Source organism: Mesoplodon mirus (genome assembly GCF_964341445.2).
Source record: "Mesoplodon mirus genome assembly, chromosome: 6".
Taxonomy (NCBI): Eukaryota; Metazoa; Chordata; class Mammalia; order Artiodactyla; family Ziphiidae; genus Mesoplodon; species Mesoplodon mirus.
Genome location: NC_138982.1, coordinates 47,144,866 through 47,171,666, shown reverse-complemented (window position 1 = coordinate 47,171,666; position 26,801 = coordinate 47,144,866). Strand labels below are relative to the sequence as shown.

The window sequence follows — 26,801 nt, the reverse complement described above, 5'->3', positions numbered from 1 at the left end:
ATTCTTACCTTCAAGTCCCAACAAATCAATATATGTGAAGAGTGTGTTAGCTGTTGATGAGATGAATAAAATTCAAATTTATTTGAGAGTGTTTCTGAATCCACTGTGAACTTTTGTCACTATTTTTGTCTTCCCAGACAATAGATACTAAACGTAAAGCCATTCTCTTGTGAGGTCTGTATTGGTATTAAAGAGGGGTCTTCATACAAATTGTAAATTACCACTGATCCTAATCTTCCACCTTTGCCTCTCCCTCCCTCTCAAGCCAGACACCCGCCTCTGACTCTGTGGGAATACACTCTCCCACCCCTCGGACGGCCTCTGCTCCCTCTAGACTTTCAGTCCCTCCTCTAGACTTGACTGAAAGGTCTGCTAGTTCCTGGAAGCTACACAGGGTGGGCAGGAAAGGAAGGAGTTAAGACCTGCGAAAGGCCCACTCACTAAGGGGGGCAGGTGCAGGGGGACTGGGGCACTTAGAGGTGCACCTACCTCAGAAGTGGAATCAGAGGGAAAGGGGAGGGGCAGTGTCCAAGGGTGTGGCAAGTTTGGTAGAGACTCAGGCAACAGACAGCCCCTGAGTTCCCAGAGGACATAGTGGGGGCCCCAACAGGCTAGCAGGGTGCAACAGGGGATATATGTGGGCTACACTAAGATTCAAGGGGATACATGTGGGTCACACTAAGATTCCAGGGGCAAGTCACAGCTGCGGCTTAGTGACTCAGCCCAGGGAGAGGGTGAAGGCCAGGGAGGAACATCATTGTAAGGATTAAATAGAATGATTGTGTCTGGGACGTGCTTGAGGCTCAGGATGTTGGGGAGTTGAGTATGTGTGCATGTGTGTGTGTGTGTGTGTGTGTGGACACGTGTGTAGGGCACAGAAGAATGTACCTAAGCAGGAGCCAAGTCCTGAGAAGCAGGTCTATGAATGCAGACAGCTGCAATAGGCGGGGTAGCAGGTAGAGAAGGTGAAACCTTAAGTCTTTGCTTACAAGTTCCTTCTGCCTGGAATACGTTTCCCCAAACCCAATTGCCACTTGTTGAAATCCTACCCATTCTATGAAGTCCACCTCTTTCAGAGCCAGAAATTTCTCAATTTCTACATTCTGCCTTGGGGTCTGGAAGCTCATTGGGAATCCTCGTTTTTGAGGCTTCAAGGGTAGTAAATGGAGGCAGGTACAGGAGCCAGAAGTTCTGGGTTTAGACCCCAGATCAAAGTTCCACCATGTGATGAGCTGGACTCTATCTGAGCCACAGTCTCCTCATCTGGAAAGTGCTGGGAATAATAAACCCAGCTTACAGGCTCATTAGGAGGGTATTACCTGGCTTGCTCACTCTCAGAAATACTGTCAGTATCAAACGGGATCATGTAGGGGAAAGAACATGATAAATTGCTACTTAAATGTGATCTATATTTACAATTTTTATCTTCATTTCCCCCTGAAAGCATCTCACAAAGTGCCTTGAACATAGCAGATACTCAGTAATTTGTGGTAGTTAGGTAACAGAAAAAGTCAGAATCTGGTAGCAATGTGGATTGTATTACAGCTAAAACCCCACATCCCACTTCCTTATTCCACAATCTATAAACAGTAACTAGGGCATTCCAGGCTTACTTACTCAGGGAAGGGTGAAAGGGTGGATGAAAGAAGAAAATTTTGGCTTTTATGTTTCTAAATACACTTTTAGAACTTACACTAGAAAAATAGTTTTGAAACACCAATTAGTGGTGATAACTGGGCCCTTTGACCTTCAAAATCCAGAATCCTAAAGAGTGCGTGCAAAAGTTTATGCCAAAACAGTAGAAATAGGAGAATGGATGATAATATAAGAGTCTGCTTTTCCCACACTGGAGGAAATAACAATTCTCAGGCCTGAAAGAGAGAGGAGAAAGGGGGAGTCTAGTAATGGAGTGAGAAGCAGGTGTGGCTCCCTGGGATGGTCCCTCTGTCTCAGTGCAGGCCAGAACTCCAGAGGAAGGGGGATGCTGGAAGCCCTTAGAGGCTGTGGATATGAGAACAAAAGAACATGTACCCTGACTGCCGAGATGAAATCAGAAAAGCAGCAGGCTAGTAGAGCAGCAGCAGAAGAGAAACTGGAGTGTGTTGTTTCTAGACAAAGCGGGCCTAGGGCAGTTGCTCTGAGTTCTCTACCGTTCCAGATTGGCACAGGAGAGGACATGGATGCTTCTTGTGTTGCCCCTGAGAGGGACATGGAAATACTGAGAGGATTGGCAGACCTGAAGAGGCCTTGAAAACAGGACAAAGAAAATGCAAAATGACCAGCAAGGACTGATGGCCAGAACCAGGTGGGACTGGGGACTTTCAGTTGATGCCAGTGGGGAAGGGGTTGATGATCAAGAGAGAGACCGATGGGAATGTAGACACTCCAGGAGGTGCCAGCATGGACCAATGATGCAAATGACCACGGTAAGCCTGAGTCAGATGCCCCTTTCTACAATGTTCTGGCACTGTGTAAATGCACGCTGCAACTATATAAGCAACCCAAATCCTGAATTAATAAGGCTTTCCTGAAGTGGGTTGTCATTAAGTTGACTACAGCTTCTGCCACTGGTAGAATGGGAAGCTCAGAATAGAGATTAAGTTCGATGTTAGAAAAATGATAGGTTTAGAAAGACAAATATCATATGATATCACTTATATGTGGAATCTAAAAAAATGATACAAATGACCTTATTTACAAAACAGAAATAGACTCATAGACATAGAAAACAAACTTATGGTTACCAAAGGGGATGGGGGGTGTGGGGAGAGATAAATTAAGAGTTTGGGATTAACATATACACACTTCTATATATAAAATAGGTAAACAACAAGGACCTACTGTATAGCACAGGGAACTATACTCAATATCTTGTAATAACCTATAATGGAAAAGAATCTGAAAAAGAGTATACATATATATACACATATATATGTATAACTGAATCACTTTGCTGTACAGTTGAAACTACCACACTATAAATTAACTGTATTTCAATAATAAATAAAAAAACACAAAAAAATAAAAATAAAAATAATAGGTTAAATCACACTTTTTTTTTGCACACCTGAGTTTGTAGCCTAAGATTTAGACCCCTATAATAATTGGAATTCAAGAACAATACAAAATTTAAAAACAGGCAAAACTAATCCATGGTGGCATGGCTAGAGTAGTAGTTACCCCTGGGAGGTACTTCCCGAGGAGGGAATGAGGGAGCATTTTGAGATGCCAGGAATGCTCTAGAGCTTGATCTGGGGGGTAGTTACAAGGTTCTATACCTATATAAGAAAAATCATCAAGCTGTACACTTAAGATATGCACATTTTACTGAACATAAGTTATGCCTAAAAATTTAAAAGAGCAAACATTGAGATCAAACACAGAAATGCAAAGTTAAGAGAGATGCTCTGTGGGCAGCGGCAGGCTCACTGGGGAGACACCTGGTAACCCCAAGTGTCCAAGGTTCCCCAGAGGGAGTTGGGTAAAATAGTTTGCAGCTGTGCTGGTCACAGAGCACCATACTAAAGGCACCAGCTGCCTTCAGGATCATGGCTTGTTTCAGGCCTCGCTCTGAGGGGTGGATACACTGTGTGTGGTGAAGAACACACAGGCTATGCACAGGAGTTAACTCAGGCTCCTCCTTTTCATTAGCCGTGAAACCCTGAGCATTTCCTTAGCATTGTTGAATCTTATTTCCCTCATCTATAAATTGGGGGTAAAAATACCTACCTCATTTTAAATGAGATAATACAGGCAAAATACTTGTTCTGAAATACTCTGAAAACGACAACCGTTACTGTCCTGTAGACCCAGGAAATTAACCCTGATTTCTTAACACTCACAGTAGCCACAGAGTATCACTGATTGACAAGGGGAATGTGTGGGAGAGGGTGCATCAGACAGTCAACAGGTTGATTTTATCTGGATGGTGGTAAAGAAAGCGTTGGGTTGGTTTTCTTGCCTAGATCAACTGGCTATTCTGATGTTGAGTAGACATAATCTGTGGGTCCCTGTCAATAAGAACAGAAATTCATCTGTACCTTACAGTAATGGGACCTACTTTTACCTAGGTGCCTGGTTCTTAGTAGGTGCTTAAAAATGAACAAGTATCAGTATTAGCCTGTGGAATACTTCCTCCTCTCCTAGATCATGGCATTTCCAAGAGCCAGAATTGGGCTTCTTTGTGTCCTGTTATAGGACGTCAGGCAAATTTTGATGGCATCTTGAGCAGGTCCTCAAATTCAGCTAGTGATGAACAAGAGCACCACATATTCACTGGCTCAACATGGTACATTTATGTACGATGTTCCAAGTACTGGGAAGCCAAGATGCCAACCCAGGCTATCAAGTCAGCCACTGACCCCATGGCTACCTCATCATATAGGTCTCACCAGCATCCATCCTGTCATTAGCAAAAGATATAATAGGAAAATAAGCAATGCCAAGACTTTCACCAAAGTCCCCTCAGACTGCCACCAGTTGATGAAAGTTACATCACCTCCCCATGGGGTGCTGTGGAGACACCACATGGGTCTTCTCAGGCTTGGCCCAGGTGATCAGGCTGCCACTCCGACATCCCTCTTTCTTCCCTCACTTCAGCCATAGGGACTCAGCCTGACCTCCTTTTTCATCCAAGCCCCTTCTAACCAGCTGCTCTGTATCTCGGGGATCCTTCCATCTAAGACTAAATGCAGGATGAGTATGGTCTCCCTGACCTCACATCTTCTTGCTGCCCTGAAGATAAGCTCACAAGCCCTTATTCTTTCATGAGGTTTTAATAATAAAAATGAAACTAACAGATAAGGCAAACTTCCCCAAACAAACATGGCAAAGTCCTCCAAGATTAAAAAATTGCCCAAGTTTTTATAGTCATTGTCCCTGATCTGTAGTTTCTGACTACCTGGCTTATCTAGAACTCAGAAGCCTAAAAGTCCGGTTAAGGCAAGGGAGGAAACTTTGCTTCTCTGGAGCCTCCACTGGATGACAATCATCTTAAAATCCCTGCCTCACATGTGAACAGGTTACTTGGGCCTTTTCTCTTAGGTGCTTCTCTTACTTTTACCTTCCCAAAAAACTACTTAGAGAAAATATGTTCCTCACCAAAATTGGCTACTAAATTGTAGCCAGGTTACTGCAAATCTCCTCAAGTGGGCAGATCATGCAGTACCTGACACACCAAAGTTTCCTCCAAAGAAATTGTCTGGCCCTATGCCATACCTCACTGGACCAATGGGCCCTTGACCCAAGGGCAATCAGTGTCAACAGGCTAGCCACTCGTGAAGTGGCCTCACGTGAAAATTCTTTTCAAAGAGCCATAGTGGAGATTGGCTTGGTCAGTTGAATTCTCCCTTCTGCTTTCTGGACTAGGAAATCCTGAGAGAGAAGCAATCAGTGTTTAACATGAAGAGATTAAGAGGAGGCCTGAGAAGAGAAGCAGAAAATGAGAGAGCAGCTGAGTCACATCAAAGGTGTGAAAATTAAGAAACATTTACTACTGGATGTCGCGGGGAAACCAAGATAATCTGATTCGCGCTGATTTCAGTCCCACAAAGGTGGTACTGGCTTCTGTGGAGGTTCTAAAATGACAAAATAAAATGCCAGCTCTGGCATACTTTCCCTGAAAGGCAGGTATTATTGTTATCCTAATTTTACAAACGAGAAAGCTGAGTTTCAGAAAATTTAAGTAACTTGTCCACAGCCACACAGCAAATAAGTGACTGAACTGGGATATAAACCCAGGTTCTGCCTGACTCCAAAGCCCATGTTCTTTCTGTTCCACCACCCTGCCTTATAAGAGACCATTACAGATAACTGTATTATGTTTGACATCTAGAGAGACCCCAACGATGTTATCCAGCATTGCAAAGAACAAGACAGGGCTTCCCTGGTGGTGTAGTGGTTGGGAGTCCACCTTCCAATGCAGGGGACGCAGGTTCATGCCCCGGTCCGGGAGGATCCCACATGCCGCAGAGCGGCTGGGCCTGTGAGCCATGGCCGCTGAGCCTGCGTGTCCGGAGCTTGTGCTCCGCAACGGGAGAGGCCACAACAGTGAGAGGCCCGCGTACCGCAAAAAAAAAAAAAAAAAAGAAAAAAGAAAAGAACAAGACAGCTCTACACATGCTGACCTGTAACAACCTCCAAAAATTACCGTGAAGCCAAATAAAGCAAGACATCAAAATAGAGTGTTTACTGTGCCAACATTTGTGTTTAAAAAATGGAAGGCTTCCCTGGTGGCACAGTGGTTGAGAGTCTGCCTGCCGATGCAGGGGACACGGGTTCGTGCCCCGGTCCGGGAAGATCCCACATGCCACGGAGTGGCTGGGCCCGTGAGCCATGGCTGCTGAGCCTGCGCGTCCGGAGCCTGTGCTCTGCAACGGGAGAGGCCACAGCAGTGAGAGGCCCGCGTACCGCAAAAAAAAAAAAAAAAAAAATGGAGGCAATGAGTGAGTGAGATGCACATATACACTGTACGTGCATAGAACAGGAAGGACAGCAAGACAGGAAAAAGGAAGCTAAGAGTGAAGATGGCAAATGTTTCACTGTATCTCCTTATATTTCTGAATTTAGAACGGGCATATGTCTTATCCATCCAAAAGAGTAAACAATATTTTAAAACCACAGAGTGATTTCAACAGCCTATAAACATCTGTCCCTTTTGGTGCCTTCAGGCATGAAAATATTCCCAGTTTTCTATGTCTGAGACTTCAAAGCAAGTAGTCCAGAAACAATATCAGTCAGAAAGCGAGTTAAACAGATGTCCAAAAGCTCACAGTACTCTTCTCTTATTTTCATAAGAATTAACACTCACAGGAAAATGAATAAAATAGCTTCAGAGAGAAACTTACTATTTTTTGCCAAGAAAGTAAATAAGATTTGGAAAATTTTGAGGTGAGGGATTACCAGAATAGGAGAATCAACAATAAACAAAGCTTGTTGTAGTTCTATCCTGTCTCCATCTTCCTCTTCAATCACTCTTATTAAAGCTCATTAAACTCTCCACTGAAGCTCACCACTTGGAGAAAATGGAAAGAAGAAGACGGAGAAGACAAAACTTTATGCCAAAATAATCTCCAGGTATATTAAAGATTTAGGTATCAAATCTGTAGATGTAAAAAGATTAAATGAACTTATAAGTGAGTAAGTACATAATCAAGCAATGGGGAAGGTCTTTCTAAAAAGGCACACCAAAGGCAAAAACCGTCAAGGAACTGATCAATAAACCTGACTAAATACTAGTTTTAAGCTTTGGACATTAAAAAACTATAACTAAAAATTATGAGCATATTACCAATGGAAAATATTTGCAACAGTATTACAAAAGATTAGAGTCTTTACTATCTAAACGGCTTTTATAGGTCTCTTGAAAAATCACCCAAAACTGAAAGGAGAACAAGAAACAGAAACACAAACTCCATCCACAATGAAACCAAGAGACATCAGTAACCCCAAACCACATAATATAAAGACTGGTAAGTGACTTTGCTGAGAGGACAGTGGTCACACTAAGTTTGTCCCTCAGAATCCAAAAAAGTAGGAATATTAAAGTCCCCCCAAACCAGGAAGACCAGGGTAGGTGGGAGCTGACAGCAGGGAGTTGGTTTAAGAAGTTAAGCCTCCTGGTTCTCCTCCTTATTTCTTGCAGTCTAACAACTCCCACTCCCACTGGAAAAGACGATTTATCCTGTGGAGAAACCAGACCAGAAATATTCTGGACTCAGGGACACCAGAAGCTGAAGAAGACACATGAGGACATCTTACTTAAAATAAAGGGGTTAAGCAAAGATTTGCACACACCCCCACACCTACGTAACCGGTCCAGAATACATGCAGTTGTCTTATAACCCCCAGCAAAAGACTGAATGATCTTTATCTGGAGAAACTGAACAGCCCTAGGAAAAGTTCAGCAACTACTGACATTTAAGAAGCCCAAATAAAAAACCGGCAAGCCACCTGATAACCCTAGTAAAACTCTCTAATCTGCTCGCTTCCCATTCTATTCCATGTGCACTGAGTTGAACCTAGTATATTAAGGCCTCAATATAAAATATGACTGGATAGCAAGGGTATTTGAGGAAACCCTCTGTAGTAGTTGAATGGTGGCTCCCCAAAGTATATGTCAACGTCTTAATCCCAAGAATCTGTGACCGTTACCTTATATGGCAAAAGAGTAAATGTTACTTTATATGGCATGAGGCATGACTAGGTTAAGTAGCATGAGAGGAGAAGCTTACCTGGTGGGCCCTACATGCAATCACATATATCTTTATAAAACACAGACACAAGGACACACAGAAGAGGAGGAGACAATGTGACATGACTGCAGAGATTGGAGTGGAGTGAAGAGATGCCAAAAAGCCACAAGAAACTGGAAGAGGGCAAAGAACAGGTTCTCCGTTAGAGTCTCCACAGGGAGTATGGCCCTGCTGACACTTTGATTTTGGACTTCTGCCCTCCAGAACTGTGACAGAATAAATTTCTGTTGCTTTAAGCCACCCAGTTTGTGGTAATTTGTTATGGTAGCAGTCCTAGGAAACTGATACGCCCTCTAAGATGAAAGTTGGAGACCTAAGCAAACACACAGAGTAAAGGAACTCAAAAGAAAGAGAAAGCAGAAGAAAACTTCAAACGTATTATAATTGTCTCCAAGAAATAAGAATAGGAATCTATTAAAATAAATAGCAAGGATATGGTGGCAGAAATTAAAAACTCAGAGAAGAGTTGAAATATACAGTTGAGAAAATCTCCTAGAAAGTAGAACAAAAAGGTCATTAGGAAAGAAAAGGTAAGAAAAAAATTATATTAAATTCAGAAGGTGTGACACTTAACTAATAATAGCTCCAGAGCAGAGAATAGATAAAAGAGTTGGAAGAAAAGTATCAAAGAGAAAATACAAGTTCCCAGAATTGAAAGACATGAATCTCCCAATAGAAGAAATGAATATAATGAATGAAAAAAGACCCACAGCAATTGTAAGTGCTGTTGCAGAAATGAATCTATTGACATAAAAAAAATGATGATAATACAATATGGATGAAATAGATGAAAAAACATGTGTCCAGTTGTAACCTATTCTTACAAAATATGTACATAATAGATAACAATATAGAGCACTGCCTTCAAAATGTCAAAGAAAATTATTTTCAACCTTGAATTTTATACCCAGGCAAAATATCAATAAAATATGAAGGGAAAACAAAAATATTCTTAGACATTTAAGTCTCAAAAAATTTATCCCTTAAATACTCTTTCATTGTAAGATATTAAAGATTGTGATCCATTAAAATGTGGGAGTATACAAGAAAGAAGATCCGGGATCCGGGAAGAGAAAATCCAACTTAGAAAGGAGGTAAAAGGAACTCCCAGGATGACAGCAAAGGAAACTCCCAGGATAACAACTGTGCAACAGGCCTAGAGAGTGACCAGTTAAAATTAGAGCAGGAGGAGAGAGGGAAAAGAAGTTATCTAAAATTGATGCATCGAGAGATAACAGTGTACACAAATCATTTAGAAATCTGGAAGTAGATAAAAGAAGAAACAGTTTAAAACATGTGAAAGTAATTGTTCCAGAAGAGTGAGCTGAAGGAGGGGGTGGGAATAGGAGATTACTTCTTCATTTTAAGACTTTTAGCTATAGTTTACTTTTTAAGCTTGTATTAGTTTCGTCCAGCCATCACAACAAATTACCACAAACTTGGCAATTTAACAAACCAGAAATTTATTCTCTCACAGTTTTGGTAGTCAGAGGTCTGAAATCAAGTTGTCAGTAGAGTTGGCTCTCTCTGCAGGCTCTGAAGGAGATTCCTTTCCATGTCTGTCTCTTATCTTCTCTCTCCTTGGTATTCTCTGGTTTGGTTGTTTTACTGACAAGGAAACTGGAGCACAGCAAAATTATGAAATACACCCAAAGTCACACAGCCAATAAGTGTTGGAGCTGGCATTTAAATCCAGCAGTCTGGCTCCAAGCTGTGCTATTACCACCCTACTAGCTGCCTCTGTATAATCAATGCACAGAAAAGGACCCGGAAGTGTATATACTAAGGAAGCTGCCATATTGCCTCTGAATAGAAAGAGGTTGTAGGTAATTTTGATGTTCTTTTTCCTTGTATGGATTTCTAATTTTCTGAAATGAGTTTGTAATGTTATTACAATTTATAAATATTAAAAACTGCATTTTAAAAACAACATTATCTCCTCAGCCTATCATATAAGACCTACTTTCAGTTAGTGGGAAAAACAGGAGACCTAGTTACTAGATCCAACACTGTCACTAAAGGCACACAGTAAGTGCTCAATACAATTTGTATTCATTAAGCATCTACTCTGGTGTCAGACACTATACTTGAAGCAATAAATACTATCACTATTATTATTGTCAGTGTTACCGGTCCATCTTTAGACAAGTCAACAACACCTTCTGGACCCCAGGAAAGGGTATTAGCGTGAAGGTAACAATGACAACTGTGGTTTGATTGAATTATGGTGAATGGGGTGATTCTGCTCAAGCTTATTGGTCCTTTGGGGGGAAGCAGTGAAGAAGGGATACTTGCCTTGTAAGAGAAATTTCCCAAAAAGCATAAAAGCTGAACTAGATAGAGTCCCTTCCATAACACAAGAAGGATTTCCCTGAAGTTAGACTGGTGGAATAGTGGGTAGAGGGGTGAGTTGGGGATGTGGAGCATGAGGTGGCTGAACCCCTCCCTCTACCTAACAAAGGATGTTTCCCTGCCAGTGAATAAGGCTGAGAGTTTAAGCAGATAAGGAGAGAGAAAGGACAAGGGGCTGGGTGAACAGGTGGTAACTGACTTGGCCACATTGCCAGGTAAGGCGTGACCAGTCCTTTGGGAAGTAACTTGTTCTGTATCTTTAAAATGCCCTGAGGAAACTGAGACAGAATTGGCTAACCCTGCAGAAACCCATTACTCAGAATCATCAGTGCTGTTCCATGGTTGATTTTTCTCCCTCTTTACACTTTCCCTTCCTTGCTGGGTTTCCTAAATCCTGCCTAGACTCCAGCCTCACAAAGATAATCCAATTGCCCATGATCTTGACCCTAGACCCCTCTTTCCCCACCTTCCCAGACTCTGTTTTCTGTTCTTTTCAACCGCTGACGTACTGATGATCCAAGAGGATGCCAACTCCCAAACTCCCAAACCGTGGACAAGATCTGATGCTTGTCTTCAGTCCCTAATGACCTGGCCTGTCCCTGGACTCTGTTTATCAGAAATCTCGACATCCTCAGTGGGATAATCTCTGTCATAACCCAATGGAACCGAGCTCAAGGTGTAATCTTAGACCTAGGCAAAGATGGTAACTCAAGCTGGAACTCCTGTGATAATTGTGGATGCAATTGACATAATCTGTGGGTCGAATTATTTTATGAAGCTAACTATAATTATTATAATCAGACTGAAACAAACACAGTTAAATGCAAACAATAAAACGTAATTCTGAGGGTTCTCTATTCATCTTCCATGACACCCCTCATGAGAAGTGCTCTTCTTTCACACTCACCACAAATTGCTGAGCAGCGAAGTTCCTGCTTCCCCTGGAGTCTAGACACTGCTCCCTGAGAGGCTGCATGGTATAGTGGCATACACGTGGCCCCTGGGCTCAGAAAGCCCAGGGTTCAAGTCACAGCCTTGTGTCTTATTCTCTTTGTGCCTTGCTTTCCCCACCCGCAAAGTAGGGGAAAGTGACTATCTCCCTGGGTTGTGCTAAGGAGTGGAAGGTACATATATGAATTGGTGACTGCAGTCCCCACTCCAATTAGGCTTCTATACATTGTAGTCATTGTTCCTGGAGTCAGGAGCCAAGTGTAGGTTCTAGGCACCAAGCTCCCCTGGCTTCATCGCATTAAGGGGTCAATGACTCAGCTCTCCACTCCCCGGGAAATTTCAAGTAAGCACAAGCCCAGCTAAGTGTGTATGTGTGTCCCAGGTACAGGCCTGGGAGCCAGGCCAGGCAGGTCTCCAGAGAATTGCTGCTTTTTTCTCTCCAGAGGAGAGCACTGGGCTTGTTTGTTCACACACCTGGAAAAGGTTAGCAGCTTCCAGGACCCGCTGGACGTTCTGCTTGGTGATCAGCGCCTTGCTGGTGTACGTGTAGTTCAGAAGGGTGTGCATGGTCTCCGCGTCCACCCCTTTGATGATGATCCTCTCCTCATACTTTTCCTTTAAATCATTGCAGAACATGGCCCTGGGAGAGAGATATGTGAATGTGAGTCCAACCGTGACCCTTGGTTCCAAATCTAAACAGAACCCCTTCAGACCTGTCTGCCCCCATGGGACAGTGAGGTTCCCAAGGTCGGGACCTGGGGCGATTGCTCTCCATCCCTCAGCACCCAGGACCCACCAGATGTTCCATGAGTGCTTACTGAACTAATGTGTCCTGCTCCACTGGGCCCAAGTGTGGTCCCCAAGGCAGTCCCAGATATGAAGGGACACCAGGAGCCCTACTGGCACACCTGGTAGGATCTAGAGCTCCTTTATATTGGCCTAAAGTGTGGAATTCTTCCGAAGGCTTGTGACAATGCCAAAGCCTTTTCCCAGAAACTGTGCTAACTGAGGCAGTATCCACCAGGGTGGAGTGCTGGTGACAGAGTGTACTTTCTAGAGCTGGAACTTCCACCCCAACACAGAAGGGATTGTACCCCTAAATCCTGTTCCTACTCCCTTTGCCTCACCGCCTACTTATCTCTGGAAATCACTCCTCAGTTTCTTTCCCCTACTTCCTCATCTACAAAACAAAGGTAACTGCTGTGGTTTTACAAGAACAAACATCAGAAAGTCAGGAAGAAAGACATTGAGAAAAGAGAGAGAGAAAGAGAGGAAGAAATCACTTGACAAGCTGATTTTTTTTGTTGTTTAATGTATTATTTTTGGCTGTGTTGGGTCTTTGTTGCTGTGCGCAGGCTTTCTCTAGTTGCGGCGAGCTGGGGCTACTCTTCATTGCGGTGCACAGGCTTCTCATTGCGGTGGCTTCTCTTGTTGCGGAGCATGGGCTCTAGGCGTGTGGACTTCAGTAGCTGTGGCTCGTGGGCTCAGTAGTTGTGGCTCGTGGGCTCTAGAGTGCAGGCTCAGTAGTTGTGGCGCACAGGCTTCGTTGCTCTGTGGCATGTGAGATCTTCCCGGACCAGTGCTCGAACCCGTGTCCCCTGCATTGGCAGGCAGATTCTTAACCACTGCGCCACCAGGGAAGCCCCGACAAGCTGATGTTTGAACCTGTTGTTTTAGCCCATGAGATCTTCTCCCCTGGGTCTCCCTCTGTCCTTCTTCCTGTCTTTGTTTTAATCAATAATAATCTTCCTACCCTTCTCCCTCCTCTTCTCTCCTCTCTCAACTGGCCTCTTCCCCCTCCCCAACAAGAATATGACAGCATGACACAGAGAGCAAATGTGAATTCTGCAAAGTTAACAAATGCCAGCCTGGAACCAGAGGAGCCGTGGTGTCATTTGGGCAGACGACTGATTTACAAGCCAGTTTTTTCAGCCATAAAGTCTCTTGGCCAGAGGGGCACAGAGCCATCTGTGGAACCACACATGTTGTAAAGTGAGGTCATGAAGCACTCACCTGGCTGCCTCCTGATTCCACAGCGAACCCTGCCATCATGGCAACCACACAATTTCTTCCCAGCTCAGCCTGTCTTCCTGGGAAGAGTCGGACAACCTCACTCCCTAAACCTCCCTTTGTTTGAGTCTCTAGAGCAGAGCTGCCCAATAGAAATATGACGCAAGCTGTATGTGTAATTTAAGATTTTCCAGTAACCATAATTTTTACGTTAAAAATAAGAGATAAAATTAATTTTAATCTTTTATTTAACCTAATACATACAGAAATATTACCATGTCAACAGGTAGTAAATATGTTTAGTTATTAATGAGATAATTTACAATCTTATTTTTTGTACTAAGTCTTCAAAATCCCTCAGGTATACCTTACACTTAAAGCACATCTCAATCCAGACCAGCCATACTTCATACGCTCAATAGCCACATGTGGCCAGTGGCCACTGGAGTAGGCGGCGCAGCTCCAGAGCATCAGTCCTGAACTCTGCTGTCGGGTCACCCAGATCTGCAATCATCTCAGGGGGTAAAGTGAATGTTACCCACATGAATGTCGTGTACATGAATATATGGGTAACAGGCCATTTAACAGGAGAGGGTGGGCACTGATGATGGGGTCAAATGAAGCTTCATGTAACTGAGGCAACATATCAGTGGAATCCTACCAAAGTGAAATTTAAAAGTACCCCTTCACCTAAAATGTGATTTTAAAATTAGTAAAAGGTGAATTTTGTTGAATCTGCATGATCTCAAACATTCTAATGAAAACTGAAAAAGTCTCCTGTAGAGATGTTTTAATATTAAATGAGATAGGTATATAAATTGTCTCATTCAATGCCTTGCACTTCAAGGGGCTCTTCGGAAGCCTATGTATTTTGGGGGTCCCATGTGACATGATTATTGGGATCTCTGGGATCATTTGGACTCTTGATCAGGCTGTCACTGCTAGACACAGCTTCTGAATTCTCTTGGAATCAGTCACTGAATAACATCCTGGCCCAGCTCAGCCAATACTTAACTGGGTGTCTGGAATCCCCTGAAGCCAACCCTCAATAGCTAGTGATGTGTTATAGGGGAATGGGGGAGCAAGATGAGGCGGGGGAGGAGGCCAAGCAAAACAGAAGTCATACAGAAAGTCACTTTGGCCTAGTCCTGAAAGGGACCTCTGGAGAATACATTCCAGAATTGTCCCCAAAAGAGGCAAAGAAGCTGGGCTGTGATACTCCAGCACCTTGTGACAGTCTTAGTTACAGGCCACCCCAGGAGTAGGTAATTTCTCAGGCCCTTCTGGGCTTTGATGTGTGTGGGTGTGCATGTGCACAAGCAGCGTGATTCCAGGAGCCTAGGGGAGGGTGGGAAGAGGAGCTGCAGTGCTGGCTTTTGGAAGGTGGAGGGGCTGAGCTATCTAGGCTCTGACGCTAACTCACCACGTGACTTTGTACAAGGGAGCAAACCTCAGTTTCCTCTTCTGTGGAATGATATAACAATAGTCCTGACCCCAGTGAGCTGCTGGGAAGAATAAGATAATTACCACTCACCACGTGGCTGGAACAATACCCAGCACTCACTAAGGGAAGGCATCTCAGACCAGGTCAGAGGAATCTCGGCAGGCTGTGGGAGATACTCGGTGCAGGCAGCCGACCGCACTCTGACTCCCAAGCCGGGACCTGCCGGCATTGGGCTTGGTCCAGTCAGGTCCCTGCACGGCTGTGCACCACCCATTCAGCATAGAGTTAGGGCTAGGGCCGCTCACAAACTGCCTTAGAGACATTAGCATGGTGTGGGCACACAGTAGGAGCTCAATAAATGTTCATGGGAGAGAGAGGAAAGGAAGTGCTCCAAAGACTGTCCTTCCTCTGGGGCTTTTTTGGCCTGGTTTGGGTCCCAAATTCTCAGCATTTCTCTGCTTTCCTCTGAGACTTTTTCACTGATTTTCTGCCACCTAAATAAACTCTCCTGGGCCCCAGACACCGTGCTGAACACAGATAACATGAAACTAAGGAGAAAACTACATATTTCTCATAGACCAAACTCCTAGGCCTCCTGCTGCTCTCCAGGAGATCCATGGATACACTTTAGCAAAGTTGGGACCTCCTGGGCAAAATGGGCCATCCCTAGGTTTCTACTTTAATAACAGTAATCGCTCACATTTATGTGTATAGCCTTTGTAGGGCAAACACCATCATCTCTTTTGATTATTATACCCATTTTATAGGTGATAGACTGAGGTAAAAGTTAAGTGAATTGCCTAGGACCCTACAGGTTGTTGGCAATACAATGGGGACCAGAACCTAGGACTTTGGGCTCTTAATCTGGAGCTCACCAGTGCACTAAAATCAAGAAAATCAGCAGTAATTCAAAGCCATCTTTAGGGGGTCAAACTAAGTGTCAGCACTGAGTGAACCAGACCACATTTTGCTCCCCAAGAGCACAGCTGGGTTAGTTACTAACCATTTCCCCCTTAGCTTTTACAGGAGGTAAATAAAATTTTTGTGTAATAACAATATTTTCTAGACAAACACTGACCAAGTCTCATGAGATTTTTGTAAAACAGAGGTGGCTATGAAGATCCTCTTTTTACAGTTAGAAATAATCTCAGAGTAGGGAGTCAGTTGCCCAATACTTCAGCAGTGAGTCAGTGCCAATCCCGAAATAGAGCTCATCTCCCACAACAGCCGTGAAGACAGCCATGGGCCCAAAAGTCTCCTGGAATGAAGTCAGGCCATGGCCCCATCACTCTGCCTGGGCTTCACTCCCCACCAAGCTCTGCCAACCTCACTCCTGACTTCATTCAGGTCTCTACTCAGATGTCCCCTCCTCAGGGTGACCATCCCTGATGCTCAGTCCAAAACAGTCACTCCCTAACATCATCTCTTTTGTTTTTCTTCATAACCCTGTTACAACCTGAAATTATATCACACATCTATTGTTAGCAAGTTTAATAATTGTCTCCCTGCTAGAATGTGAGCTGAGTGAGGGCAGGGATTGTGCCATTTTCAATGCTATATCCCTGAGGCTAGAATAGTGCCTGGAACCTAGTAGAGACTCAGTAAATATCTGGAGAGAGAATGAATGAATGAATGAATGAATGAGCTTGTGCTTCTAGCCCTCGTATGCTTTTGACAGGAATCTGCACCTCCAAGAATTATCAAACACTCTCTGAAGGATGAGGCTGAAGAGGCTGCCCGTAGAGAACCGAGTCTAGGGCCTGGAGCTTAAAGAGGACACACCCACACCAGAACTTTCCACTCACAAATTCAATGAGTTCTTGATGCTCCGACAGTTCCTAAATGTCGTCCACTCAGGATTTTTCAACAGCCCAGCTTCGCTATGGCCCACCCTCTCCCCAGGCCTCCACACCTGCCACTGAACCTCCTGCTTCCTGAACCTCTAACCCCAGTCACAGTCCTATAAACAAATATTCACCTCCACCACCCCCACTCTCTCATTCTTAGACCAGCTCCACCCATGCTGACCCCTGCTCTGTTCATCTTCTAATCCCTTCGCCACCCCCATTCATACCAGGAGCTAATTCTTCTGCATCAGTGAGGTATTCAGGGTTGGAAATAGCTCTAACACTGGTTGCAAACTGAGTTAAATTCTACTTAAGGTTATATGTCTATATGTATAAACTGGCTAAAAATATTTTTAAATTAGTAATCATGTGCTGCTCAATGAACATTATATTGTTAAGAAAGGATTATTGGATATAAACCCAATATGGCCAATCAAAGGGGTTTCCACTCCAAAGGAAGCAGGGAGTCAGCAGATGCAAGGGTGACCTAGCAAGGGATGACATCACTATAGTCCCCCAGCACCTCTAAGCTGAAGACACCAAACCTTCCACCTGCCATTTCCTAAACAAAGGGTGTATGTAGACATTTGGCTCAGCCAAGTTTCTGACCTCAAGCTGTTCCCTAAGCCCTACCATGTAGACCCTGTCCCAACACGTGAGTCCTGCCCACATCCCTGGCCTGCAGACACTCCAACCTCAAGGACAGTGGGTCTCAAAGTATATTCCATGGATAGCTTGCATAAGAATTCCTGGGGCGGGCCTCCCTGGTGGCGCAGTGGTTGAGAGTCCGCCTGCCGATGCAGGGGATACGGGTTCGTGCCCCGGTCTGGGAGGATCCCATATGCCGCGGAGCGGCTGGGCCCGTGAGCCATGGCCGCTGGGCCTGCGCGTCCGGAGCCTGTGCTCCGCAGCGGGGGAGGCCACAGCAGTGAGAGGCCCGCATACCGCAAAAAAAAAAAAAAAAAAAAAAAAAAAAAAGAATTCCTGGGGTGTTTGCTAAGAACGCAGAATTCTGAACCTCACCCATCCTAGACCTACTGAATCAAAATCTCTGACAGTGGGAATATGAACGTTATTTGGCTCACCCGGCCCCTGCCCATAATTGTTTTGCAAACCAAAGTTTAAGAACCAATGCCCTAGAGAGAGGTCACCTCACTTTCCAACCCAGCTCCCCTTGGCTCACCCTGAGAATGAGGAGATTGGACAAAGGTCCAGGTCGAGGAAATAACTGGCTGTGGTTCTGGAACAGACATGTCCTTGAAAGTCTTCCCTCCCTGTAGATTCTCATCTTCTGAGATCCAGCCCTCCTAGAATTCCATGAGGCCTAGGGCTGGCCCCCACATTGGAAGTGGGGATGGGGGTAGTACTCCTCTTCCACTTCCCACCCTGGTGGGGTTTTAGATAGAAGCAGGCCTTGTCCTGGCCTCTTCAGTCTTTCTCTAACTTAGCTGTTTATACAGAGCCCCTGCAGCTTATATTCAAGTAACACATTTCATTAGATCTAGTAGTTCTGAAACAGGATGTGGTGGCAAAACCCTGTTAGTCACAAACAGTGCACAATTCCCTGTTCTTAATCTGCTGTGCACATGTAAATCTCACACACCTGGAGGGATGCCTTCAGAGAAGGATTGAGAGGTTCATGGGCATCTCTCTTTCCACTCCAGAGACATGACTAACAGCACTTTGTTGTCTCTCTCTGGGGCCTGGAGTCAGCTCTCTGAATTCACAGCTGCTGGCTCAGTATTTGCTCCAAGCTGACAGACGAGCTGGAACCCCAGAGCTGCCCACGCCTGACTCTAAACATCATCAGGGGAGGGAGGGAGACGCAAGAGGGAAGAGATATGGGAACATATGTATATGTATAACTGATTCACTTTGTTATAAAGCAGAAACGAACACACCATTGTAAAGCAATTACACTCCAATAAAGATGTAAAAAAAATTTTTTTTTAATTAAAAAAAAAAACAACATCATCAGACCTCAAAAGAACTGCCTCTACTAAGCTCCTTGCCCAAGTTCACCATTCCTCAAGGATGCTGAACATGTACCCCTAGGGGACCTGAACGCCAGCCATGTTTCTATAGAATCAGAGTCCTTCTCAGCCCTATGGGACCATTGCTGAGGCCTCTGCATGCCATGGATGGCCTCAGCCCATCCAAGTTTGTGACAGAAAGAAGGGCTTGTACTAACCTGCAAGGTCAGGCAGGATCAACATCAGTCACAGCAAATGCTTGTGGCCAGAATTCAGCGATGATTCAGCCACAAAGATTAACGGGAAGTTCTTATTTTGTCTGCCCAACATCATTCCTAATCACTTTAGGAGGAGAAACCAGATTTTCCTTTGGGGAACGACCCCTCCTCCAATACCAGTCTGGTAGGATGTCTCCCAAGCCACAGTGATTAGGTCACAGATGGGCACAGGAAGAAGCCAGTCCAATTGAAACCAACTCCAGAACTTTCTCTGGAATTACTGGGAAAAAGAAGCTCTCTTCCCACTGCAGATGCTGAGCTGAGAGAAATAAAAGTTCAGAGCTGCTGGAGACCTTCTTGCTTCCATGTGTGAAGACCCCCCTGAGAGAGAGACCAACACAAAGGAGAGACAACAGACAGACTGTGAAACTGAGCCCTGATGACATTATATGAGCACAATGATCCAACTAACCCTGAAACCAATACCACTGGACTTTTAAATCATGTGAGCAAATAAATTCTTTTTTTATATGCTTGAACCAATTGGAACTGAATATCTGCCATTTGCAATGCACAGTCCTGACCAACACAATTGGACAAGAGAAATCCTGAATAAAAAATGGAACCAAATGCTAAAGAAGACTAAATAAAAAGTGCCCAGAAAAAGAAATGTTAAAGTACTCTCAACATTGCTATACAAGGCTCTTCACAGTCTGATCTGTGCACCCACTTCCCCATTCCATGAGGTATCAATAGCTAGCAGTTTCCATCATGTGCCTCTGTTTACATCAACACCTTTGGGCTGCAGACAGGACTCTCTATGTACACTCTATAGGGCCTATTTTTAATGTGTCTTTTCCCTCTTTTAGATTCATGAGGATCTTAATGGCAAGGGTTGGATTTTATTCCTCTCTCACTTCTTATTTACTGGCCCATAGTAGGCACTCAATATTTGTTGGATGGATGGATGGATGAAAAGGAAGCTACACATGCAGCTCAGTCCTATACTTGCTCCTGTAGGCCAAGTGGACTCCCCTTGTCTCCAAACCCACATTTCTCCCCTAACTGCCATGAGAATAAATAACAAGGACCTCCAAGACCAATTGATTGGAGCAAAGTATGTGTGTGAAGAACTATATTTTCCAGTGAGTCTCTAAATCAGAACCCCAAGCCCATGGTGTTTATCCCAAGCCTTCCTTCCTGAGATTTTACATTACAGAACATCGTGGTTGTTCTTCACCTTAATTTGCTTTTGCACATCTTCCACTTCCTTGCCCAAAGGTGAAACCTGGCTTCTGCAAACGAAACACTGCTTCCCTCACAACCCTCTTCAATGAGGTCTGCTCTGATTCTCACTTCCCTTAGTCTGGGAACAGAGTCAACATTTGTGCTTACTACCCACTGCCACATCCTGACTAGGCTGTTGCCCTGGAGGCTCCTTGTCACTCTTTTTCCAAACATTTTCCATCTCAACACCCCCCCGCAATACCCCACGTTGGTTTCCTTATGGCTTGCATGTCATTATCCAGAAATCAAGGATCAGCCTCTGCTTAGAGATTTTTCTGAGCGTTCCCTGTCTCTGACCACTTAAAAACATGCGAACTGGTCCCAATCCTCACCCCAAGGTATTCAAATGTTGAGGTTTCCCCAGTCCTAAAAGTTATCCCTACTGTGACAGGGCAAAGATGATCATATATGTGTTCCAGACTTCTCCCACCACCAGCTGCCACAGAGGAATCCGGACTTCCAGGCCTGTTCTTTGGGCTTTTATGATACAGAATCCAGAGGAAAGTGGGAGGGCGAAAGGAGATCTTCTAGCTGGGGATGGAGAGGAGTTTTAAAGCAAGAGGCAAAGGAGGAGTTACCTCAGGCTGGGCTACCCCCAGGGCTGCCCAGACGGAGCCAGAGTTGGGGCTGACATCCATTTGCACTCACCAAGTCCTGAGCCCTGATGTGGACAGCAACAGTCCCCAGGGGAAGAAGCACATATTTCTAACTGGTCCACCCAGACAGAACTTTTTAAAATTCATACAAAGATATCCTAAAAGCCAGCAGCAGTCAGAGATGTGGATAAGAGAGGGGAACAGATTTTAATAGTTGTGGTGTGTGTCTCCCTCAAAGTGTTAAAAACACACACAAAAAAATTCAGAGCTTGAGTTACTTTGAAATTATTTGTTCTGGGACTTCCCTGGTGGTCCAGTGGTAAAGAATCCGCCTTACAATGCAGGGGATGTGGGTTTGATCCCTGGTTGGGGAACTAAGGTCCCACATGCCTCGGGGCAACTAAGCTCTCGTGCCACAACTACTGAGCCCATGCTCCTCAACTAGAGAGCCCACGTGCTCTGGAGCCCGCACCACAACTAGAGAGAGAAGAAACCCGCACTCCACAACTAGAGAGAAGCCCGCACGCCACAACTACTGAGCTTGCATGCCTCAACTAGAGCCCAAGTTCCGCAAACTACAGAGCCCACATGCTCTGGAGCCCACGCACCACAACTAGAGAGAGAAAACCCGCACACTGCAACTAGAGAGAAGCCCACGCACCACAACAAAGAGCCCACGCGCCGCAACGAAAGATCAGCATGCCTCAACGAAGATCCCGCGTGCCGCCACTAAGACCCGATGCAGCCAAAAAAAAAAAAAAAAGAAAATAAATAAATAAATAATAAACAAATCTTTAAAAAAGAAAGAAAGAAAGAAATTACTTGTTCTCTTTCCGGGTTTTGCTCTACAGTGGGGTGGCACGGGTGGGTGGAGGACTGATAAAATTACACTGCCTTCTCTTTCTCTTTCCAGTCTTGAAGCTCAGAGAAGTATGGTTTGTCCTCCAGTTTGGTTTGTCTTCCAGTCCCCAGCCCTGCTTTCTTCCTCTTCCTCCCCTTCTCACCAGCCAGTGCTGCCCCCCTCCTTTCTGTCTGGCTCTCTGTTGTCTGGCTGCCTTGAGGGCCCTTAGAGAGGACTCAGAATGTCACTTGAGACTGTCTCCCTGTCCCCACTGCCTCAGCCTTAATTCCAACCTCATTTCCTCCACCTGTAATGTCTGCAACCACCTGAGGGTCTCCCTAGATTATCAGGGCCTCCACATCACTGCCCAAAGGGTTAACAGAGAGGTTGGATCACTCTCCTCATTAAAAACTCTTCCCCATCTTCCACTTCCTATAAGGTACATTTCACACTCTCCCTCCTAACCCAACAAACTTTTCATGCTACCCTATCCTGCCAATCTCTCTTGGCCTTCTTGGCCCACACATATTCTTTACTCCAACTTTAATCTTCTACCTGTGGTCCCTGTCCTTACGCTGCATGATACTTTCCCAGATGTGGCTTTTTTCGGCCTGGAACACAGCTCCCTTTCTCCCCTCTTCTTGGTCCCCTTGGTCCAATGCCTACTCATCATTTAAAACTCTGCTCAGATATCACCTCCTCCAGGAAGCCTTCGCTGACTGCTTTTTCTCCAGTCTGACTTTGTCACTGGCAAAGCCCACTGGGGTCCCCAGGGAAAAATAAGATGAACTCTAGCTGATAAGATAAGGTCTAACGTCTTCTTTTGTGCTTAGTTTGCCTGTAGGGGGTCACGTGCAGAGGCCTTGCACCTAACTAACTCATCAGATTAGAGTTCCCTGGGCAGAAGCACCGGGCTGGACACCTCAGCTCCCAGACTGTGAGCAGAAGCGCTGCGCTCAACACCGCAATTCAAGAGGGCAGTGGGCCGTGTGCAGAGATGCTGTGCCCTGCACTGCAATTCGGAGTGTGGGCAGCACACCTGCGCCAGCCCAGTGAGAACTCGGTACCCTCCCCTCCGAGGAAAGCCTTATAAAAGCAGCCCCACCCACGGCCTCTCAGGAGAGTGTGTGCTCTAGAGTGACAGCTGGCACTTCTCCATTCTCTGATCAAAGAATAAACCTTTCCTTTGCTTCAGAACCAAACTCGGTCTCGTTCTATGGGCACGAGTGACACTAGGCAGGAGGACCCTTGTTGGGGCACGACTCTAAAGGGTCGGTAACAATTTTATGCCCCTTCCATAAGCAGAGCTCTATCATATCCTTCATTACCCAGTACTGAAACACTGATTTACCTGTCTCTCTCTCCCAACTTATTGTGATTTCGAAGTCAAGCAAGAACCATAACTCATTCACCTTTGTACACTCAGTGCCTGGCCTTGATAAATTTGTGCCAGCTGAATGAATACGTGAATGGGTAAGTGGGTGGAATTTCTCTAAACCCACTCAACACCATAGTACTGAAAGCTTAATATTTTGTGCCTCCAACCCCCAGATATTTGCACCTTAAGAGAGATTATATGATCCGGTGTTCCTCAATTAAAGGCCTATAGATCACTAGTGGTACACGAAGAAGTGTGGTAGGAGTGCAGCTTTTCGCAGCAATTACTAAGAATTCTCCCCCGCTCCTTCTTCGGGGTCATCTGTAAAATAGACATCGTCTGCCAAGCCAACCTGCTATCCTGAGCTTTAAGGATACTGCCAGTCATTTGAGAACTTTCCTAAATTTCCTGATCTCCATTCTCTTTGTCCTGTTTCTTTTGTGTGCTGTGTCCACCAACCTCACCTTCCTGGAATTATTCACCAGGCATCTGCTGTTCCCCTAATTCCCCCGACACCAGCCCCCTGCAAGCCTGAGCTTGCTCTACATGATGTGATCTCTTGAATGCCAGTCAGCTCTTACTTGACCCTAGACCTGGATCATTATATGCAAAGCTGCTGATCATTAATTTTTATAAATCCCTGAGTGTCTCCTCAGAAAAAGCTATGATGCAACTTTTGGTTTGATTGTGTGGTTTTTGTTGGTTGTTTTTTTTTTTTTTTGGCCGCATGGCATGCAGGGCCTTAGTTCCCCAACAAGGATGGAACCCGTACCCCTGCAGTGGAAGCAAGGAGTCTTAACCACTGGACCGCCAGGGAAGTCCCTGATTGTGTTTTAAAGTCATAACAGTGTCAGCACTCCTGCAATTATTGTGGCCTTGAAGCTTTCCATAAAAGTTACATGTACTAAAAGAATAACAGAATCCTTACAGCTGGCAGAGGACATACAGGTTGGCTAAATGATATTCTTTCATAGCAACAGGGATTTATCTTTATACAGAAATGGCTTCTCCAAAAGAACTTGAGATGGCTTATACTAAAGCAGCAGAGGTATTATAAAATAAAACAGTAACAACAAAAAATAAGAAGATAAGAACTAAGGAATTAAAGTAGGAGGAGAATATATCATGGAAACCTAGGCTAAGGAAAGCTAATGCACTGAGCTTCCTGACAGCCAAAGCAAATACAGAAGTATAACAAGTTGGCTAATTAAAAAGTAAGCCAGGATCTGTTATCTGTCTTTTTTTTTTTTTTTTTTTTTGGTACATGGGCCTCTCACTGTTGTGGCCTCTCTCGTCGTGGAGCACAGGCTCCAGAAGAGCAGGCTCAGCGGCCATGGCTCACGGGCCCAGCCGCTCCGCGGCATGTGGGATCTTCCCGGACCGGGGCACGAACCTGTGTTCCCTGCATCGGCAGGCGGACTCTCAACCACTGCGCCACCAGGGAAGCCCCTGTTATCTGTCTTTAGTGGAAATTTATTTTTCCTTTTGTCCAGTATCCCCCCCTTCTCTTTCTGGAAAATGCTCTTCTCCCCACCCAGGTCCCACTCAAACTATGTGGTTCAAGTAGGAGCTCTCATCCTTTTATAGACATCTCTCTTTCTCTCTGTCTCTCTCACACACACACACACACACACACACACTCACCTCTTCGTCCAACAATAGACTCCTGAGCTAAGTTGGGCTGACCATTGTGCCCCATGTTTCTGACAGTGATTAGTCTAGGACTGAGTAATTGAATGGAACTGAGCCAATCAGTCTTTCCTGCGGACTTTCAAACTGAAGCTAGCCTCTCAGTTTCTCCCTAGAACAAAAGCTGGGAGAATTGAGTCTCAGAGCTGCCAACAGGCAAATTCCCTCTCATGAGGCAGAAGTGCACCTGAGTAATCCTACCTGAGAGAGAAGCCAAATGGATGGGAAGAAATCTCCCTGACTGCATTCAAGGCCTTTGTTCCTCTTCCTCCTGGGCTCTGCTACATTCCGGCCCTTCCTATGCTTTTGTTATGTGGCCAAATACCTTCCTCTTTTGCCTAAGCTGGTTTGACTTTGAGTTCCTATCCCTTGCAACCAAGAGAATGCTGACTAATACAGGAACATTGAGCAATGAGATGGATGGTGAGGTCCAAGGAGGTTTTACCAAGAACACAGATGTTCTGCATCTGACCATCTCTTCTCAGGGACTGTTTGGCATTTACTATATTAGAATTTAGTTCTGTAAAGGCATTTTCATAAAGAGACTGTTACATATCCATGTACTTGATGCAGGGATAAAGCTCAGAACTTAAGACGTAAATGATGAAAGTATTTCTCTGTTGTGTTTTAGTTGAATGCTGCACGGAACATTATTCAAAACTGGAGAAGAATATTTTTTTCTGTTCTTGATTGAAAGAAGATCCACATGCCCTAGACACCAGGGTGGAGATGATAGAGCTTACATTTTATTGAAAATTCAAAGGACCTGATTGTACTTCTGCCCTAAGGCAGCAATCTCTGCCCAGCATCTTCCAATCCTAAGAAAGGTCTGCAGGAGTCACTTTGTAGGCATAGCACATCTGTGTCCAGATGGTCACATGAGTGACCTATTGAATCCACAACATTCTGAAGCATTTGGATGTTCTCACTGCTCCTTCTAATTTTTCCTATGGTGACCACACTTTATCATCCTTCCCTTTCCTAAAGTTGTGCAATGGCCTCCCAACTCTTTGAGGACTTCCTGCTCTGACCAGGATGCCACTTAGTGACAGAACCTGCAGGAGGAATATCAAGTTTTTATTCATGTCAAACATTTACAGGCTGTCTGCTGAATGCCAGCTACTGCAGTGGTAGCTCACACTTTCAGCCTGATTCTAGTCCATATATGATGGATGATGCCATATACTCTCACAGGTATGCCCAGGCCTACCCACAATTTGGAGGGAGAGGAGGAAGGAAAGTGCAAGTAATTGTCCTCTTGTCTTCTAGGTTCTCAGAATCCTTATCTCTGATGCATATGTGACAAGAGCAGTGGAATTCCCTAATACTTGTTTATCTCATATTACTTTAAGCCCTATTCTGCCTCTGATGCAGGCCTGTCACATAGTCGCTGCATGTAATGGACCCTTGGCAATTTTTGGTTGCCCAGCATCTGAAACCCTCCTGAGGTGTGGCAAATCTTCCTCTGAATGAGATGTAGTTTGTGGCAGAAGCCACTTCCCTATCTAGAAGCTGCAAAGTCTGATGCTCACTTTCCAGCTTGTCACAGTTAATACCTTAACATGTGTAACTCAGACTTGACCAATCAGCTAAACCAACACCAGGCTATGAACTGGGAGCTGGTGGTGCAGAGGCAGGAACAGAGGAAAACCTGTTCTGGTAGAGGCAGCAGAAGCAGCAGCAGCCTCCAGTTTCCCGAGACTGCAGTGGCCGCAGTGCCAGGGGCCACAGCCATGCTAGCATTGGCCTCAAAGGTCCTGCAGCAGCAAGGGAGTCCTCCCCACAAGGGTTCTAGGTGGCGGCTTTAGGTTGTGGTCCTGGCCACTGCCTGGCCTCCCTTGCTCCTGTCTGTTTTCTGAGTTTGGTACTCCAGCCTTCTGGAGGATTCTGTGAGTTACCTACCTACATCCCCTTCTCAAAAGAGCCAGTTGATTTCTATTCCTTGGAACTAAGAAATATGACT

General features: G+C 44.9%; 1 protein-coding gene and 1 long non-coding RNA gene across 4 annotated transcripts in view; one reads left to right on the top strand and one right to left on the bottom strand.

Moving 5' to 3' along the window:
- KLHL6 (kelch like family member 6) overlaps positions 1-26,801 on the bottom strand; it is a gene marked incomplete at its 5' end in the record, with an annotated part of 56,755 nt that overhangs the window by 22,436 nt on the left and 7,518 nt on the right. For all 3 annotated transcript variants that reach the window (XM_082625333.1, XM_082625335.1, XM_082625334.1), the window contains one exon: positions 12,030-12,195. In XM_082625333.1, coding sequence (XP_082481459.1) covers positions 12,030-12,195 — 166 coding nt within the window. The remainder of the gene's footprint in view (positions 1-12,029; positions 12,196-26,801) is intronic.
- The window catches only part of LOC309806478, an 81,458-nt gene continuing 60,889 nt past the window's right edge, over positions 6,233-26,801 (top strand). Inside the window, exon 1 of the long non-coding RNA XR_014294396.1 lies at positions 6,233-6,287. This is a non-coding gene — a long non-coding RNA (uncharacterized lncRNA). The remainder of the gene's footprint in view (positions 6,288-26,801) is intronic.